Raw genomic sequence first — 21,329 nt, 5'->3', positions numbered from 1 at the left:
AACTGCCAATTTATCATCTTACAAGAATTTTGACTAGCTTGATCATGTGTAGACAAAAACAGCTAGTATGAGTTCATGTATGCAATAGCCATGTTATGTTCAGAATGCAGCATCATTTTTAAATCAACTATAAAGTAAAATGCGATTATGAAATTTTAAAATGAGTGGATGAAATGAAAAAAAAATATGCTGATTCCATCAAGATCCCAGAAGACAAACATCACATGTATTCTCTCATATGAGGGTCCTAGATTCAAACCTTCTATATTCTGTGTTATTGGGGAGTATATGTATCTTCTTGGAAACTGGAAATGGGCTTTTGGTGGGGCATCCATGTAGGAAGAAAAATAGTAGCTTATAGGTTGAATGAAAGTAGAAAAGGACGATGGTAGAGGCAGAAGGGTTCAGTAAGAATTAGGGGAAGCAGTAGGGAGATGAAGGGATAGTCATAAGGTTACTCCAAGCAAAGTATGAATGAAGAAGCCACTTGTAAACCTGTGATTTTGCAATTAAAGTTAAAAATATGAGGATATAATATAACACATGTGATATAAAAAATAAGGATGGGGAAATAGTGGGAATAAATGTTTAAGTGGAAATGTGAAAAGAAGTATTAAGGAAGGAGTAATAGGGTTGTGTCATTGAAAACATTAACCCTAATAGTTTGCACATTAATTAAAATGTATGTTAAATTGGAGTTTTCAAGATTAATGAGCAAGAATGCTGTCAGACAACATGAGTCATTAAAGAAGAATCTCAATGCCAGGAATGGGTTACCTCACTACAAATTACTGTCCCAGACTGTGCCTGAACAGCAAGCAGCTGGTGGAGCCTCCGACTTGGCTTACAGTGTTTGGTAGGCCTGTAAGCTGCAGCTCAGCTGTCTCTGAGTCACCATATCCCCTGCATGTGCAACCTGAAGCCCTCCCCACTCCAGCTACCACGTGCGACACCTGAGCCCTGCCCTCAAAGGCACCCATGCCTGAGAGCCCTGCCTTCTGAAACACCCACCCCAGCATGGCTGCTTTTAAAACACCAGCACCCATTTGTGTTTCTCTGGAACTCTCCCATTATCATGAATAGTATTCCAGACACCAGAGACAGGCAGATCCAGTCATAGGTACAGGTTCAAGGAACAAAATCTAAGGCTATGGACACCCAGATGAATAAAGGCCAGTGTCAGAACACAGTCCACACAAATTAGCACATCATGGCTCCATCAGAAAACATAAAAAAAATGGATATTTTAATTCAGCTGAAACTCATGAAAATGAGCTTACAGCTATGATCATGCAGTGATTAGAGGGCATATAAATAAGAAACAAATAAATGTCCCAAAGAGATACAAAAATATCACACCCAAACAAGTAGAGGCCCTCAAGAGCATTCAGGAAACCACAATCAGACAAGTGAAGGAAATGTATAAAACAGTTCAAGAACTGAAAACAGAAAGAGAATAAATTAAAAAAAAAACTAGCTAGAAAACCTTGAAAATGGAAAACTTAGAGAAGATATCAGGAACTACACAGGTAAGCATCAAAAACAGAATACAAGAGATGGAGGAGAAAATCTCAGGTGCTGAAGATACAACTGAATAAATCAACAAATCTCTCAAAGAAAACATTAAGTCAGAAAAGTTCCTGACACAAAATATTTAAGGAATCAAGGACACCATGAAATGTCATAAAAAAAAGATGAAAAAAAAAAGGTTCCAGACTCCAAGTTCCATAAAACATTTTCAAGAAAATCATATAAGAAAATTTCCCCAACCTAAAAAAAAAGGAGATGCATACAAAAAGCTTATACTCAACAATTAAAAATGAGGATATCATGAAATTTTCAGGCAAATGGTGGGACCTAGAAACAATCATCCTGAATGATGTATCCCAAAAGCAGAAATACACACATGGTATATACTCGCTTATATAGACCTATAAGATAGGATAAACATACTGAAATCTCTACATCTAAAGAAGACAAACAAGAAAGAGGACATGGGGTAAGATAATCAATCATCACTCAGAAAGACAAATGGGATGGACATTGGAGGTAGGAGAGAACATGTAACAGGACAGGAACCTACCACAGAGGGCCTCTGAAAGACTCTACCTAGCAGTGTACCAAAGCAGATATTAAGACTCATAACCAAACCTTCAGCATAGTACAGGGAATCATATGAAAGAACAGGGAGTTAGTAAGACCTGGAGAGTACAGGAGCTTCACAAGGACCAAGTATATCAGGGCACAGGGGTCTTTCATGAGGCTGTCTGGATATAAGCTAGAACCCCTACCTGGATATAGCCCATGGTTGCTCAGTATCCAAGTGGGTTCTCTAGTCAGGGGAACAGGGACTATTTCTGACATGAACTCAATGGTGAGATCTTTGACACCACCTCCCCCAGAGGGAGGAACAGCCCTGCTAGCCTAGAGAAGAGGACATTGCATCCAGCCCTGACGAAAATTGATAAGCTAGAGTCAAATGGAAGGGGAGGAGGTCCTCCCCTATCAGGGGACTTGGAAAGGGGCAGGGAGGAGACGAGGGTGGGAGGGTAGGATTGGGAGGGAATGAGGAAGGGGGTTATGACTGAGATACAAAGTAAATAACCTGTAATTAATATAAACAAATAAGATATTTAAAAATGCTTATAGAACTTACACACAGGAGGCTTACAGAACACTAAGCATACTAGCCCAGAAGAGAAATTCCTCCCACCACATAATAATCAAAACAGTAAACCTAAAGAACAATCTATAGAAGGAATATTAAAATTGGTAAGGGAAAAAAGTCAAGTAACGTGTAAAGATACCTATTAGAATCAAATCTGACTTCTCAACAGAGACTGTGAAAGCCAGAAGGACCTGGGCAGATGTCATGCAGACACTAAGAGACCACAGATGCCAACCAAGATGACTATACCCAGCAAAACTTTCAATCACCATAGATGGAGAAAACAAATATTCCATCACAAATTAAATTTAAACAATATTTATGAACCAACACAGCTCTACAGGAGATAGAATAAAGGAAACTCCAAACCAATGAGGTCAATTAGATCCAAGAATACACAGGATATAGATATCTTCAGAACAGTAAAAGCAAAAGAAAACAAGCATACAAACAGGCTATCACCACCAATTCTACAACAAAATGAACTAACATTCATTGGTCACTAATATCTATCAACATCAACAGACTCAACTCTTCAATAAAAAGACAGGCTAACAGAATAGTTGCAGAAACAGGATCCAACGTTTTGCTGCATTCAAGAAACACAGCTCAGCAACAAAGTTAGATACACCGCAGACTAAATGCTGGAAAAAGCTTTTCCCAGCAAACAGGGCCAGCAAGAAAGTTGGAGTTGCTATGAAAATACCTAATGAAATTGACTTTCAACTAAAATTATTCAAAAGAGATGGAGAAAGACAGTCCATTCTCTTTAAAGAAAAATTCCGCTAGGAGGACTTCAAAATCCTAAACATCTATGCCACAAATACAAGGACACCAACATTTGGAAAAGAAACACTGTCCTCTCGGTCCAATGATCAGTGAATATCAGTGAATCTTGACTTACTCAACTAGACTTGCAAGTCTTGGAGAGCATTCAAGGACCACTGGGTACTTTAATCTTTTATGGGAGATACTACTTTGAGTCAAGGTTAAATAATTATTTTTTACCACTTTTGCCTCTCTTGATAGCTTGATTTTAAAGGTGACTTGACTTAAAATATTCTAATTTTTATGGTTGTGTTCACTGACAGAATAAGTAATTTGGAAAAAACTAAATTTTTTTCTTTCATATTTATCATGGTTAGTCTTTAAATAGATACTCTTTAAATTTCAGTAATGATCAAATTTTTCTTTATTGAATTTTTGATATACTTATGAATAAATATTACTTGTATGTAAATTTTTCATGTCGGAGTTATTTAGTAATACTGAAAGTACTCACAGATATCACAAGGAATTATGTTACATGAATGTACACTTGAGCTAGGCAGAAATACATCAAAAAATTGGCAGACCCTGAATAAGTAAACAATGAAACTGATGCACATTTACCTGTCTAAATCCAACAGACTCCATGTATTTTGTATATGGACAGAACACACATGGGTAATAGCAGAGCCCCAGAGAGCATCTGCCTACTTACCCTGCATGTCATCCTATCCTTGTTGAAAATTTGACTGTGCTGACCTATACTCATTACACATAATGTTGGATTTTGTAAAAGCAATCTTCTTTCAAGATTATGCTATACAACCCTAGCTATATCCAATACTGATCAGTTTTTATGTCAAATTGACATAAACTAGAATCATCCGAGTACAAACCCCAAATGAGAAAAAGCCTTAGTACTACTGGGCATTGGGCAAACCTGTCGGGAATTTTCTTAATTAGCAATTGATGGGGGAAGATCCAGTCCATTGTAGGTGATGCCAGCTAATGATAATGACCTTTGATCCTGCAACCGAGCAACCTGAGGAAGTCATGATGAGGAATCCAGTAAGCAGCACTCCTCCATGGTCTCTGCTCAGCTTCTGCCTCTGGGTTCCTTCTTTGTTTAAATCCTAGCCCTGACTTTCCTCAATGATGTACTGTTACCTGGAAGTGTAAGAAGAATAAATTTCCCCATCCTTTCCAGTTGCTTTTGGTCACAGTGTTTTATCATAACAATAGTAATTCTAAATAAGACTACACTTTATGTGCCTTATATCCCTGATCTCTCCAAGACTTTAAACATGAATGGGGGCTGGATTTTGTCCAATGATTTTTTTTCAGCATCTAATGAGATGATCGTGTGGTTTTTCTCCTTCAGTTTGTTTATATGGTGGATTACATTGATGGATTTCTGTATATTGAACCACTCCTGCATGCCTGGGATGAAGCCTATTTGGTCATGGGGTATGATATCTTTTCTGTGTTCTTGGATTCAGTTTGCCAGTATTTTATTGATTATTTTTGCATCAATGTTCATAAGAAAGATAGGTCTGCAGTTCTCTGTTTTTTGTCGGGTCTTTGTGTGGTTTAGGTATCAAGGTGACTGTGGCTTCATAGAATGAGTTTGGTAATGTTCCTTCTGTTTCTATTTTCTGGAATAATTTGAGGAGTATTGATGTTAGCACTTCTTTTAAGGTCTGGTAGAATTCTGCACTGAAACCTTCTGTCCCAGGGCTTTTTTTTTTTTTTTTGGAAGGGACGACTGTTGATGACTGCTTCACTTTCCTTGGGGGATATAGGGCTATTCTATTTTTGTACCTGATCTTGACTTAATTATGGTAGATGGAATCTATCAAGAAAATTGTCCATTTCATTTATATTTTCAAATTTTGTGGCGTGTAGGCTTTTGTAGTATGACCTAATGATTGTTTGAATTTCCTCAGTGTCTGTAGTTTTGTCACCCTTTTCATTTCTGATTTTATTGATTGGATAGATTCTCTCTGCTTTTGGTTAGTTTGGCTAAGGGCTTGTCTCTCTTGTTGATTTTCTTAAAGAACCAGCTTTTTGTTTAATTGATTCTTTGGATAGTTTTATTTGTTTCTAATTGATTGATTTCAGCCCTGAGTGTGATTATTTCCAGCCATCTGCCATCTGCTCCTCTTGGGTGTATGTGCTTCAGTTTTTTGTTGTTGTTGTTGTTGTTGTTGTTGTTGTTGTTGTTGTTGTTTTTTGTTTTCCTAGTGTTTTCTGCTGGGCCATTAAGTTGCTTGTATGTGATGTTGTAAATTTCTTCTTGAAGGCACTTAGTGCTATGCATTTTCCTCTGAGCACTGCTTTCAATGTGTCGCATAAATTTGGGTATGTTGTATCTTCATTTTCATTGAATTCTAGGTGAAGCCTTTAATTTCTTTCTTTATTTCTTCCTTAACCCAGCTATAATTGAGTAGCAAGTTGTTCAGTTTCCATGTGTGTGTATGCTTTTTGTTATTTCCATTGTTGTTGATGTCCATCTTTAGTCCATGGTGGTCACATAGAATACAGGGGATTATTTCAATATTCTTGTATCTAAGGTTCCATGAGATGCTGCAAAGATGGTATACTTTTTTGTGTTTGGGTGAAAAGATCTGTAGATGTCTATTAGGTCCATTTGATTTAAGACCTCTGTAAGTGCCTTTATTTCCCTATTTGGTTGGTTTCTGTCTAGTTGATCTGAATCTTGGTGAAAGTGGGGTGTTGAAGTCTCCCACTATTAAGGTATTGTGATCAATGTGTGATTTAAGCTTTAGTAATGTTTCATTTATGAATATATATGCTCTTGTATTTGGGGCATAGATGTTCAGAATAGTGATGTCCTCTTGGTGGGTTTTTCCTTTGGTGAGAATGTAGTGCCCCTCCTTGTCTTTTTTGCTTAATTTTGGTTGAAAGTCTATTTTATTAGATATTAGGATAGCTACTGCAGCTTGTTTTCTGGATCCATTTGCTTGAAAAAGATTTTTTTCCAGCCCTTTACTCTGAGGTAGTGTTTATCTTTGTTGCACGGGTGTTTTTCTTGAATGCAACAGAATGTTGGATCTTGTTTTCACAACCATTCTGTTAGTATGTGTCTTTTTATTGGAGAGCTGAGTCCATTGATGTTGGTAGATCCTAGTGACCAACGACTGTTACTTTCTCTTGATGTGGGGTTGGTGGTATTGCTGTGTTTTATTGCTTGTATTCTTTTGATATTTTTTTTGTTCTGTAGTTATCTTTTTCCTATGTTTCCTTGGATGGCATTGTTTTCCTTGGTTTTGAATTTCCCTTCCGGTAACTTCTGTTCATTTACTGTGTACATATTGTTTAAATTTGGTTTTGTCATGCGATGTTTTGAATTCTCCATCTATGTTGATTGAAAGTTTTGCTGGGTATAGTAGTCTGGTTTGGCATCTATGTTCCCTTAAGGTCTGAATGATTTCTGCTCAGGCTCTTCTGACTTTCATAGGTTCTGTTGAGAAATATGGTATGATTCTGATAGGTCTACCTTCAAATGTTACTTGGCATTTTTCTCTTGCTGCATTTAATATTTTTTCTTTGTTCTGTAGGTTCAGTGTTTTGACTATGATGTGAGGTAAGAATTTCTTTTCTGGTCTAGTCTATTTGGTGTTCTCTAGGTCTCTTGTATGTTTACGGACATCTCTTTTTTTAAGTTGGGAAAACTTTCTTCTATGATTTTCTTGAAAATATTTTCCAGAACTTGGAGCCTGATATTTTCTTTTTCATCTACTCCTATTCTTAGATTTTGTCTTTTCATGGTGTTCTTGATTTCTTAGATGTTTTGTGTTTGGAACTTTTCTGATTTTATTTTTTATTTTTTGAGAGATGTATCAATATCTGCAATTATATCTTTAGCACTGATATTCTCTCTTCCAGCTCTTGTGTTCTGTTGGTGATGCTTACAATTGTGGTTCCTGATCTTTTCTCTATGTTCTCCAGCTCCAAGTTTTTCTCTGTTTGTGTATTCTTTATTGATTCTAATTCTGTTTTCATGTCTTGCACCACTTCCTTTATCTGTTTGAATTTGAAATCCTGCTTTTCAATGATTGCTTCTATTTTTTGTTTGTTTGTTTCCTCTGTACATGTTGCTAATTGTGCCTCTACTGGTTTGGCTGTATTTGCCTGTATTTCTGTATTTCTTTGAGAGCTTTGTTCATTTCCTCTTTGTTTGCCTCAAATTGTTTGGGCATTTCTCTGACAGATTTGTTCATTTCCTCTTTATGAACATCTAATAGCTGGAAAAGCATAGTTTTAAAGTTGTTTTCTTGTTTATCTAGTGATTCGAAGTGTCCATTGATTTGGGGGGTTGCTGGAGAAGCCATAATATACTGATTTTTGTTGGGTGTGTTCTTACATTGACCTCTGGCCATAGGCTTATCAGTAACCCTCACTGTTTGTTCCTGGAGTCTGTACTTCAGACCATAACAATTTCTGTCTCTTTTCTGGACTGTTTTTCAGGAAGATGAGAGAGGGTCACCAGTTTGGGAGTGTGCATTGTGGTTTCAGCTTTACCTAAGTGAGGAATGTGACCCTGGCTCTATTCGCAGGTGCTTTTAGTGGATGCAGAGTGGAAGCGTGGATTCCCTAATTATTGCAGCGGCGGAAGCGTGGATTCCCTAATTATTGCAGTGGCCTACAGGACACTGGTATGCAGCTCTGTCTAGGATACAGTGATTGTTTGCCTGGAATTCACTGGTAGCCCTGCAGAGCAGAGGCTTCAGTATTGGCATTGCTGTCTCACGAATCCTTAAGATACCCACACTAGGGGTGTGGATGGTAGGGATCTAGTGCCTGGTGGCTTGCATAGAGGGGCCCTGGATCTAGGGCTCTGCAAACACTCCCTTGAAGGCACACTCTCTCACTTGCAGAACCAGTTGGAACCAGTCCTCATGTTCTCTACTCTCTGATTTGATTCTGCTGGGGCAAATGCAGGTGTAGGCTAACAGTAAGCTCAGTGTTGCTGAAGCAGCAAGTCTTAGTGTCCACTGGCATGTACCTAAACATAGTAAGGGCAATATACAACAAGCCTATAGCCAACATCAAATTCAATGGAGAGAAACTCAAACTAATTCCACTGAAATCAGGGACAAGGGAAGGCTGCCCACTTTCTCCATATTGCTTCAATTTAGTACTTAAAGTCCTAGCTAGAGAAATAAAACAACTAAAAGAAATCAAGGAAATAGTAGGAACGGAAGAGGTCAAAGTTCCACTATTCGCAGATGATATGATAGTATACATGAGTGACCCCCAAAATTCAATCAGAGAACTCCTTCAGCTGATAATCACTTTCAGCAAAGTGGCTGGATACAAAATTAACTCAAAAAAATCAAAAGCCCTCCTGTATACCAAAGACAAAATGGCTGAGAAACAAATTAGGGAAACAACACCCATCACAATAGCCACTAATAACATAAAGTACCTTGGTGTGACTCTAACCAAGCAAGTGAAAGAACTGTTTGAGAAAAACTTTAAGTCTCTGAAGAAAGAAATTGAAGATCAGAAGATGGAAAGGTATCCTGAGCTTATGGATCGGTAGGATTAACAGAGTGAAAATGGCTATTCTGACAAAAGAAATCTACAGATTCAATGTAATTCCCATCAAAATACCAACACAATTCTTTATAGAGCTTGAGAGAAAAAGTATCAACTTCATACGGGGAAACAAAAACCCAGAATTTCCAAAATGATCCTGTATAACAACCGATCATCTGGAGGCATCTCCATCCCTGATCTCAAGCTGTACTACAGAGAAATAGTAATAAAAATGGCATGGTATTGGCATAGAAGCAGAATCACTGGAACCGAATAGAAGACCCAGAAATAAACCCACACACCTATGGAAACTTGATTTTTGACAAAGAAGCCAAAACCATACAACGGGAAAAAGACAGCATCTTCAACAAATGGTGCTGGTCCAATTGGATGTCTAATGTAGAAAAATGAAAATAGATCCATATTTATCACCCTGCACAAAACTAAAGTCCAAGTGGATCAAAGATTTCATCATAAAACCAGACACACTATATTAGTTAGAAGAAGAAGTAGTAAGAGCTTAGAACTCATTGGCACAGATGACAACTTCCTGAACAGAACACAAACAGCACAGGCTCTAAGATTAACAATCCATAAATGGGACCTCATGAAACTGAAAAACTTCTGTTAAGGGAAGGACACTGTCATCCAAACCAAACGACAGCCTACAGACTAGGAAAGGATCTTCACCAACCCTATATATGACAGTGAGCTAATATCCAGAATTTATAATGAACTCAAGTAGTTAAACAGCAGCAAATCAAGTAATCCAATTAAAAAATGGGTACAGAGCCAAACAGAGTTTCTCTGTAGAGGAATATAGAATGGCAAAGAAACAATGAAATGTTCAATGTCCTTAGTCATCAGGGAAATGTAATTCAACATGACCCTGAGATTTTACCTTACACCCATCAGAATGGCCAAGATAAAAAATTCAAGTGATAATACATGCTGCAGAAGATGTGGAGAAAGGGGAACCCTCCTCCACTGCTGGTGGACATATAAACTTGCACAACTACTTTGGAAATTCATCTGGCACTATCTCAGACAATTAGTAAAAGTACTTCCTCAAGATCCAGCTATACCAGTCCTAGGCATATATCCAAAATATGCTCAAGTACACAACAAGAACATTTGTTCATAGCAGCTTTATTTGTAATAGCAGAAAGTGTGTTAAATTTACATAATGGAATACTACTCAGCAATTTTAAATCAAGGAAAGGATAGAATTTACAGGTAAATTGTGGGAACTAGAAAAGATCATCCTGAGTGAGGTATTCCAGAAACAGAAGGACACACATAATACATACTCACTTATAAGTGGATACTAGATATATAATATAAAATAAACCTACACAAAATCTGTTCTCCTAAAGAAGGTGAGCTAGAAAGAGGACCCTGGGTAAGATGAACAATCCTCTCTCAGAAAGGCTAACAGGATGGACAACAGAAGAAGGAGAAAACAGGAAACAGTACAGGAACCTACCACAGAGGGCCGCTGGAAGAGTCTACTTAGCATTGTATTAAAGCAGATACTAAGAATCAGAAAGAAACTTTGGGCAGACTGTAGGGAATCTTAGGAAAGAAGGAGTAGATAGTAAGACAGTAAGATAGTAAGTAGGAGAAGACAGTTGCTCCACAAGGAGAGCAACAGAACCAAAAAATCTGGGCACAGGGGTCTTTTCTGAGACTGATACTCCAACGAAGGACCATTCATAGATATAACATAGAACCCCTGCTCATATGTAGCCCATGGCAGGTCAGTGTTCAAGTGGATTCTCTAATATGGGGAACAGGGACTGTCTGTGACATGAACTCAGTGGCTAGCTCTTTGACTGCCTCCCCTAGATTGGGGCGCAGCCTTGCCAGGCTACAGAGGAGGACAATGAAGCCAGTTCTGATGAGAGTGAATAAGCTAGGGTCAGATCGAAGGGCAGGAGGACCTCCCCTATCCGTGGACTTGCAGAGGGGCATAGAAAGAGATGAGGGAGGTATGGTGGGATTGTGAGGGATGGAGAGAGGGGACTACAGCTGGAATACAAATTAATAAACTGTAATTAATATAAAAAATTAATTAAAACAAACTATCCTCAAGCAATTGTCTACTTACCTGGGTGGTGCTCATCTTGCGCTCAATTTCTTGGAGTTGGCCAAAGATTTATTGCAGAAGCTGCAAGGATTAAGTCCCTTTAACAACTATCATCATTCATTAAGTATTATGCTTGGAGTATTTGTGCTAATTAATCATTGAAAATAGAAGTACATATTTTCTGGTTTATGGGGTCTTGCCGTCTTTTAGGTATTCAAATACATGTACATATATCTGGCATTAAAAATTAAAAAAATAATGAACATGTTGAGAGCCAGACAGATTCAATGTTCACTCTTATTCCCCCAGAAAAGGACAAATAATTTTAGTTCTGTGTTATCAGGACAAATCCTGCTCATCTCACAGTTGAACAGAAGAAGCATGGAAAGTAGTCCAACCCTACAGCTTACCCAGTCCTGCTTTCCTTCCTCCTTCATCTCTCCTGGGATCAGGAGCATTATCACCCCAGGCTAGGCAGCAGGAAACTAATTTTGAGAATGAATGGTTATGAGAGTGAAGGCAAGAGTAGAATTGAGCTTTCATTTAAACCACGAAGAGAATGGCCTCCCTGGGAAATGTACAAGTTATCCAGTGAGCAAAGTGCTATGGAGAGAACCAAGGAGTGGGTGGGTATTCTATTAGGTGAGGCACTGGTATAAATTGCCTTCTGTCTGTGCATGATCAGGTGACAGTGGTGAAGCAAGGAGCACTGTAGCTCATTGCTGCCTATGCCTACGATGCCAGCAGCATCTCAGGTCACGAACTTGGTGAGAAGATGATATCCATATCAATCTTTGATATTCTAACAGCATGTGGTACATTGATTTCCCTTTTTTGAGTAACAAGTGGCTATTAATATAGCAATTCACCAATCTCGAGTCTGCTAGTCTCCATGAGTAGGAATTGAGCATGAGGGATCTCTTTTCAGGGTCTTTCAAAGTCTAAACTGAGTGCTTTTAGACAAGATGTATTATTTTTGTTTGTTTCTCATCATGGTTCTTTTTTATTGAAAGCTGGTACTGGAGACCACTCCCGATTATATCATGAGTCTTTCTAATCTGTTTCTTTTTGTCTGAATGTTTGTTATAAGGGTTCCTCTGATTTGGTCACATCCACTGAAACAACCTTCTACTCTAGAGGTCCTCCTTTGTAATATAGCTGCTGAATCCCTTTAGAGACATGCAACTTGCTGCTTAAATACACACATTGGGGTTATTGTTATGACTGCATAGTCAGGAATATTTGGGTCAGCAAACTGAGAATTCTTTCTACATAACATCAGAATAAGTTTCCAAATGCTGATTGTGTGCCAATTGTATTTATAAACCTGGGAATTATTCATAAATTAGATTTAAAAGTTTTATTTGAAATTTTGATGCCTGTATATATTGGATTTTCAGCATTTCACTCCCATTGCCTTCAGTCTTCCTCCCCTATCTCCTGGTGAATAAATCTTCCTCAAACCATTGTTTTTTCAAGTTGCTGTTCCTTATTTTCCCTCTGATTATTTCCTGGAATATGGGCTACACTCTTTAAGAAAATGACTCCCCAATCCCCTTCTCTCTCATTTCTTACTTACTCATTGACTTTCAGGGAAGGATAAGGCAACATTGACCCATTCCCCTTGCATAAGGATATGGTAGTGGGTCAAGACTGATGCAAATTGCCACTGTGGCAGTTTGCTCATGAGGGCAACAGACAAGCTATTCCCCAGAGGCCCTGTCTCACAGCCCTTGTTCACAGTGTCTGGTCTATATGTGGAATTTTCCGTGAAGGTCCCTGAGATTTAGGGTGGGAGACATTCCCTTTGGGATGACTACTCCACAGTGACATGTTCTTTGTACTTTGACCAATTTTGAACCTCTGTCTTAATCACTTTTTCCTGTAGAAAGAGACTTTTAGGATAAATACTAAGAATAGCATGATTCTATGGGCGTAAACAAAAGGACATTGAAAGCAGTTTGATGCATGTTTATTCAGAAAACAAACAAAGAAACAAACAAATGAATTATGGTAAGTTTTCCTTGTCCCCAGGACTACCCATAGATGTATTCTTGAACAAGTTTGCAATTCTGGTCATTGACATTGATATCCTTCTGTACATTTCATATAATGAAGGGAAAACATCCTAAAGTTCATGTGTAGACTCCTTCTCAATGTGTCAGTCTGCAATACAACCCCCTTTAGAGCTCAGCCTGTCAGCCAGTGTCTGAAGCAGCAGCTTTCCTAACTCCACACAGAAATGATAAAAGTCTCCGTATTTTCACATCATTGTGTGTCAATACAACCTTGACTAAAATGTATCTAGTGAAAACATGTACTCACTCACTGTACCCATTGTCTCACAAGTTCTCATTACACTTAGCATTAACTTCAAAATTCCTGAGAGATTTCCCAAATTAGGCAGTCTCAGTCATATACACAGGCTATGTTAACTTCTTCTACAGGATGAGCTTTCCCAGGCGATTTCATTTAATATCTTCTTTTTTAAATGATCACATGGTCTTATGCATGGCTAAAGGGATCTTTGTACTTTTGAACTGCCAAATCTCTTCTTTCAAGTCAGCTCTCAAGTAGCTGCTTCTGTAGAAGGCATTCCTATCCCCTTGTTTCTGTTGCATACCCCACCAGATCATTCACTTCTCATCACCTAATTCTTTTCTCTGACTGACAGTACCAGCTACTATCTCTTCAATAATAAAGAATAGGAAATTTACTTGTTAACTTCCTTTGAATGACAACATATATACATGTTAATGGAACTCTATGCAATGGTGAACAGAAGAGTACACACACACACACACACACACACACATTTGATATGGTGTCTCGCTGTGTTTCTGTGTCAAATAAACTATTTATCATAGGTTGCTGGTATAAGCCAGTTTTTCCTCTGCCAGCATCCCAAATTCTCAGATTATAGGCACCCATCACCAAACTAGGCAGTAGTGTGACTCTCAAAACTGCAGTATGTGGCAAGTTAAGTCCATAATGGTATAAGAGTAGTATCTTAGGAAGATGGATAGGAATGCCAGCCAAAACCTTTTTTATCACATGTCTCACCACCACCAGCCCGCTATAAAACCTATTGAGACTGGAGGTGATTATAACTTAAGGCCCCATTTGTATATTACAAGTTGTGGGATTCTAGATACACTATTGATTGTGTGCATAAATTAAAACATTGCAACAGAGCTTGGAAATAACATAATTTCCACTGGTTGCCTGTAGGGGGAGCTATGAACTGTAGGCTTATCGGGGAGACTAGAGAGGAGTAGTGTGTGGAGGAAATTAATGGAAGTAGAGATCCTCCCTGGCCGTATCTGCAGCATAGAGGGTCACCATCAGCTGCAACATCAATGGTATCTACACAGCTCTCACAACCAGGTATTTAGCCTGATTCCACCAAAAGCAGAGAAAGGCTACCCAATTGTTCACCTGGATGACTCCCAGGCATTTTGACTGCTCATGGATCTAGGACAGAGTTCAGTTTCAGCACCATCGGCATTCAGACTGAAGAGGTGACCGTTTGTTACTGTGAAGGTTGTTGCAGTTTCCTCCTCAGTGCATTAGCCTGCAACACAGACACCTTTAGAGCTCAGCCTGACAGCCAGGATCTGATACAGAAAACTTTTTATCTCTACACAGCCTGGTAAGCACTCTCCTCTCTGTCCAAAAATCAGTGAGCCTTGCCTCACTCAAATAGACTTGAAAGTCTAGGAGAGAATTCGAAGGCCAAAATGGTTTTTAATCTTTTATGGAAGATACTACTTTGAGTCAAGATTAAATAATTATTTTCCACTACGTTTGCCCATATTGATAGCAAGCTTTCAAAGGTGATTCTCATTTTTTTAACTTTTATTAATTATACTTTATTCATTTTGTATCCCCCCATAAGCCTCTCCCTCCTCCCCTCCCGGTCCCACCCTCCCCTCCCCTTTCTGCATGCATTTATGGCTGTGTTCATTAGCAGAACAAGTAATTTAGAAATACTTAATAGTTTTCTTTTCATATTAACAACCAATATTCTTTAAATAGATAATCTTTAAATCCCAGTGACCTTATTTTTCTTTATTAAACTTCTGATTTTACCTATGAGTAAATTTTACCTGTATATAAAATCCAGATTTCCCTATCCTTCTTTCCTTTCTCTCACCTAGTCTTCTACTTTCCCCTTCTTTCTTTCCTTCCTTCTTTCTGCTCCTTCTGTTTTTTTTCTGCTGTTGTTGATCATGATATTGTTTCCTCATGATTGTAATCAATGTTTTTCTAGTATTAGAAATTCTAGTATTTTCTAGTATTTTTATTAAACTCACTTGCTTTAACTGTTTTTGATTTTTAATGGAAGCCTGTCATGAGTGTGTCTTCATATTTGCAGATTAAGAGCTCTTAAGTTGGTCCTTGAGCTTCTATGTTTACTTTTATCCCTAGTGATTGTGTATTTGCTTTGATGATATTTTTGTCTGTAGATTTAACCTGTGTTCTCTCACAACCCAGTACCCTGGCTATTTACCTTCTCATTTCATGTCTACTTTGCATAGTTCCCTATAAGCCAGCCCAGCTGTACATAGTATATAAACCCGGCCTTTGCAGTGAGAACTGAAAAGCATCAGACAGCCTGGAAAACCAATATGGAGTCACACAGCCAGGTCTTCATACTCCTGCTCCTCTGGTTGTCTGGTGAGATATTAAAGATTATTAGAATATCATCAAAGTAATTCATTTGTAGAGAAACAGCTATTTATTATAGGAATCCAAATGTATGCAGGCAATGCCATTAGGAAAGGCATTTTAGATCCTAACATTTGTATCAGGAACTCTTTGTGTGTATGTGTGTATACTCATTGTGTATTTTTGGTTGCAGGTGCTGAGGGGAGCATTGTGATGATCCAATCTCCTGAATTCATGTCCACATCTGTTGGAGACAGAATCACCCTAAGCTGCAAGTCTAGTCAGAGTGTGAGTGGTTGGGTAACTTGGTACCAGCAGAAACCAGGGAAGCCTCCTAAACCATTAATCTATGATGCATCCAATAGATACACTGGGGTCCCTGATCGCTTCATAGGCAGTGGATCTGGGACAGATTACACTCTCAGCATCAGCAGTGTGCAGGCTGAAGACCTAGCAGTTTATTACTGTCAGCAGTATGACAATACTCCTCCCACAGTGCTTCAGCCTCCAACACAAACCTCCTTGAGAGTCTCACCAGCTGCCTGCACCACACACAGCCCTGGGCCTGCACGCTTCCCCCTTTTGCTTAAGATCTGCTAAGTATGACTAATTGATGCACTCTTCAGTAGAAATTAATTAAGAAATTGCCTCCTTTCTTCCATGCTTTTGGCAACACTGGTGTGTATAGATAAAAAGGAGAAACTAAGTAAAGAGATTTAGAAGGTGTGGTTTTGCACTGAGAAGATACAGTGCAACAAGAAGCATCAGTGACGTTTATGTTGTCATGTTGACTTTAGATATCTCTTTGTTATGCCTTTAGACTGATGAATCTGTATAAAATAGGATAGACTTTAAAATTATTTATATAGACTACAGCATCATGAGATTCTTAGTTTTGATTAAAAATCCTCAAGCTTAGGTAAATGAAATCTATCAAGAAAATTGTCCATTTCAATCACATTTTCAAATTTTGTGGTGTATAGGCTTTTGAAGTAAGACCTAATCATTTTTTGAATTTCCTCAGTGTCTGTCATTATGTCTCCGTTTTTTGTTTATGATTTTGCTAATTTGGATAGTTTCTCCCTGCCTTTGAGTTAGTTTTGCTAAGGGTTTGTCTATATTGCTGATTTTGTCAAAGAACCAGCTCTTGGTTTCATCGATTCTTTGAATTGTTTTCTTTGTTTCTAACTCATTGATTTCAGGTGTGAGTTTGATTATTTCCAACTGTCTACTCCTCTTTGGTTTGTCTGCTTCTTTTTTTTTCCCCCTAGGGATTTTAGGTGTGCAAGTAAGTCACTTGTAGGAGATATCTCAGATTTCTATTTGGAGACATTTTAGTGCTATGGACTTTCTTCTTAGCACTGCTTTCATTGTGTCCCATAAGTTTGGGTATGTTGTACCTTCATTTTAAGTGAATTTTAGGAAGTCTCTAATTTCTTTTTTTCATTTCTTCCCCGACCACGCTGTTGTTAAGTAGAGAGTTGTGCAATTTTCATGTGTATGTAGGCTTTTTCTCATTTCTGTTGTCACTGAGGTCTAATTTTAGGCCGTGGTGGTCTGATCCGATACACGGAATTATTTCAATCTTCCTGTATCTGTTAATGCTTACTCTGTGCCTGACTATATGGTCAATTTTTGAGAGGGTTCCATGATTTGATGAAAGAAAGTTGTAGTCTTTTGAGTTTGTGTACAGAGTTCTGTAGGCTTCTATTAGGTCCATTTGATTTAGGACATCTGTGTCATTATTTCCCTATTTAGCTTCTGTCTACATGATCTCTCCCTTGGTGAGAGTGGAGTATTGAAATAGTGTTGGGATCAATGTGTGATTTAAGCTTTAATAATGTTTCATTTACAAATGCAAGTGCTCTTGTATTTGGGGCATAGATGTTCATGACTGTGATGTCCTCCTGGTGTATTTTTCCTTTGAAGAGAATGAAGTGCCCCTCCTTATCTTTTTTGATAAATTTTGGTTGAAATTCTATTCTATTATTTATTAAGGCAGCTACTCCAGCTTTGTGAATTAGTCCATTTGGTTGAAAAATCATTTTTCTAGCCCTTTACTCTGAGATGTTTATTTTTGTTTCAGAAGTGTGTTTCTTGAATACAGCAGAATGCTGGATCCTGTTTCTGCAAGCATTCTGTAAGTCTGTGTCTTTCTTTTTATTTTTTTATTTAACTTTTATTAATTACACTTTATTCATTTTGTATCCCTCCATAAGCCCCTCCCTCCTCCCTTCTCAGCCCCCTCCCTCCCTTTCTGCTTGCATGCCCCTCCCCAAGTCCACTGATAGGGGAGGTCTTCCTCTCCTTCTTTCTGATCTTAGTCTATCATTTCTCATCAGAAGTGGCTGCATTGGAGAGTTGAGGACATTGATGTTGATAGGTAACAGTGACCAATGAGTGTTAGTTCCTTTTATTGTGGCATTGGTGATGTCACTGTGTTTCAATGCTTTTTTCCTTTCATTTTTTGTTGTGAAGTTATCTATATCCTGTATTTTTTTGGTGTAGTTGATTTTATTGGATTGGAAGTTTCCTTCAATTATCTTCTGTAGGGCTGGGTTGCTATGTAGATATTGTTTAAGTTTAGTTTTGTCATAGAATATTTTCTTTTCTTCAGCTATATTGATTAAAATCTTTCCTGTATATAGTAGTCTGGGTTGTCATCTGTGGTCTCTTAGAGTCTGCATGACATCTGCCAAGATGCTTCTGGCTTTCATAGTTTCTGTTAAGAAATCTGGTATGATTTTGATAGGTCTGCCTTCATATGTTACTTGGCCTTTTTCCCTTGCTGGTTTTAGTATTTTTTTGTTTGTTCTGTAGGTTTAGTGTTTTCGCTATGAAGTGACCTGAAGAGTTTCTTTGGAGCCAAGAATCCTATTTTTTGTATATTCTTATTATTCTTAGATTTTGTCTTTTCATGGCAGTCTTGATTTCTTGGATGTGTTGTGATTGAAACTTTTCTGATTTTAATGGTTTGCCTGGATTCCACTGGTAGACCCATGGAACAGGGGCTTCAATATTGAGAATGCTGTCTCAAGGATCCCTATGTTGCCCACAGTGTGTGGGTGGGATGTCTGGTTGCTATCATAGAGGGACCCTGGATCTGGGGCTCTGCAAGCACTCACTTAAAGGTGCACTCACTTGCTAGCAGGCCTAATCAGAAAGCACAGAGAATCCCTGTTGTCAGAACAAAAATACTGCCTACATGCTAGGATAGGATCTTCACCAACCAAATGTCTGACAGAGGGCTGATATCCAGAATATATAAAAAAACTAAAGAAGTTAAAAAGCACCAAACTCAAGTAATTCAAATAAAAAGATATGTCTTACAGTGCTAAACAGAGAATTCTCTGTAGAGGAATATAGAATGACAGAGAAATACTGAAAGAAATGCTCAGCATGCTTAGCCATCAGGAAGATGCAAATCAAAACAACTCTGAAATTTTGCCTTACCCGAATCAGAATGGCTAAGATCAAAATATCAAGTGACAATACATGCTGGAGAGGATGTAGAGAAAGAGGTACATTCCTTCTTTGCTGGTGGGGATGTAAATATGCCTAACCAATTTGGAAATCAATCTGGCGCTTTCTCAGACAGTTACTTCCTGAAGGTCCAGCTCTAGCACTCCTAGGCATATAGCCAAAATCTGCTCAAGTACACAAAAAAGGACATTTATTCAACCATGTTGTTAGCAGCTTTATTCGTAACAGACAGAACCTGGAAACAAGCCAGATGTCCCTCAACAAAGGAATGGATATAGAAATTGTGGTACATTTAAACAATGAAATACTACTCGGCAATTATAAACAAAGAAATCATGAAATTTGCAAGCAAATGGTGGGAACAAGAAAAGATCATCCTGAGCAAGGTATCCCAGAAACAGAAAGACAGACACAGTATATATTCACTTATAAGTAGATACTAGATATATAATACAGAATAAATGTGCAAAAATCTGTACAGCTAAAGAAGGTGTGGAAGAAGGAGGACCCTGGGTAAGATCATCAATCCTCACTCAGAAAGGAAAACAGGACAGACAGTGGAAGGAGGAGAAAACAAGAAACAGGACAGGAGCTTACCAAGAATCTGAAAGATTCTATAAGATTCTACCTAGCATTGTATCAAAGTTGATACTGAGACACACTTTGGGCAGTGTTCAGGGAATCTCAGGAAAGAAGGAGTTGAGAGTAAGACCTGGAGAGGACAGGAGCTCCACAAAGAAAGCAACAGCACCAAATAATCTTGGCACAGGGGTCTCTTCAGAGACTGATACTCCAACCAAGGATCATTCATGGAGATAACGTAGAACCTCTTTACAGATATAGCCTGTGGCAGTACAGTGGCCAAGTGGGTTCCATAGTAATGGAAACAAGGAATGTCTCTGACATGAACTGATTGGCCTGCACTTTGAACACCTCTCCCTTAGGGGGAAACAGCCTTACCAGGCCACAGAGAAAGACAATGCAGCCACTCCTGATAAAAACAGACTAGGATCAGAAGGAAGTAGTGGAAGACCTCCCCTATCAGCAGACTTAGGGAGGGGCTGGATGGAGAAGGGAAAGGGATGATGGGATCAGGAGGGGAGGAGGGAGGAACAGGCAGAATACAAAATGAATAAACTCTAAGTAATAATATAAAAATAAAAAATAAATAAAAAAAATAAAGGACAAAGAATTTTTGTTCTGTGTTGTTGTCCAAAGTAGTCTTGGCAAGGTCCATTGTGATCATGGTGCTTGAGCCTTTAAGGAGTTAAGGTGTCAGTCCTTGTGAAGTGTGTGTTTCCTCCTGAAGGGCCATGGATATAAGTGGTAGGGCAGTTGTGACTGGCACATCCTGTGTTTTCTTTACCAACAGTGGTTGACTTAGTTCTCCTCTCACCTTGATCCAGCACCTCTCTTTAAATAGTTTAGAAGATGTTACACTTCATAATAAACTTGCTAGTCATAGTCATCAAGATATGCAAGCCTTCCTGGTCACATCTTTTCCTTGTTTCTTCTTAGTTCCTCTTTCTGTCCTTCTTCCACTTGACATCTCATAATTCCTGATCTTTAAATCTTCAGGTTTATGTCACTGTAAAATGTTTTTCTTCCTCTGTCTATTGTTAATGATAGGTTTTTTGAGTATAATAATGTTGGTTGGAAACTGTAGTCTCTCAGAGTTTGTAGAACATCCTTACAGGACCTTTGTTTTAGGGGTTTCATGGAGAAATCAGGTGTTATTTTGATGGTCCTGCTGTATATGTGACTTTGTCTTTTCCCCTTGAATCCTGTAATAACCCTCACCCCATATATGTTGAGTATTTTGATTGTTATGTGTTGTGGATAAATTATTTTCTTTTTTTTAAACATTCTTTTGGTATATTGTATGGGTTTGTACATTGCTTGACAGGCATCCCATTGTTTAGATCAAAGAAATATTCTATGATTTTGTTGAAAGTATTCTCTGTGCTTTTGACCTGATTTTTGTTTGTTTGTTTGTTTCCTCCCAATGGAAGATAAACTGTGAAAAAGCCTTCAACATATTCCCACAGGAGATGTATATGTATGTATGACATTCATCTCTTCCCA

The 21,329-nt window shown here is 38.3% G+C and overlaps 1 gene segment (V, D, J or C); it reads left to right on the top strand.

The window, feature by feature from the left end:
* Positions 1 to 15,708: 15,708 nt before the first annotated feature.
* LOC132654196 (immunoglobulin kappa variable 1D-33-like) lies at positions 15,709 to 16,283 on the top strand (the record flags this gene model as incomplete). The annotated part of the segment is given in 2 exon segments: positions 15,709 to 15,770; positions 15,955 to 16,283. Coding segments are annotated over 2 exon segments (378 nt in total), but the record flags the coding sequence as incomplete, so codon positions are not given.
* Between the last annotated feature and the right edge of the window lie 5,046 nt (positions 16,284 to 21,329).

This window comes from Meriones unguiculatus, chromosome 5, assembly GCF_030254825.1.
Source record: "Meriones unguiculatus strain TT.TT164.6M chromosome 5, Bangor_MerUng_6.1, whole genome shotgun sequence".
Taxonomy (NCBI): Eukaryota; Metazoa; Chordata; class Mammalia; order Rodentia; family Muridae; genus Meriones; species Meriones unguiculatus.
This window is presented reverse-complemented; position numbering and strand designations above follow the sequence as displayed.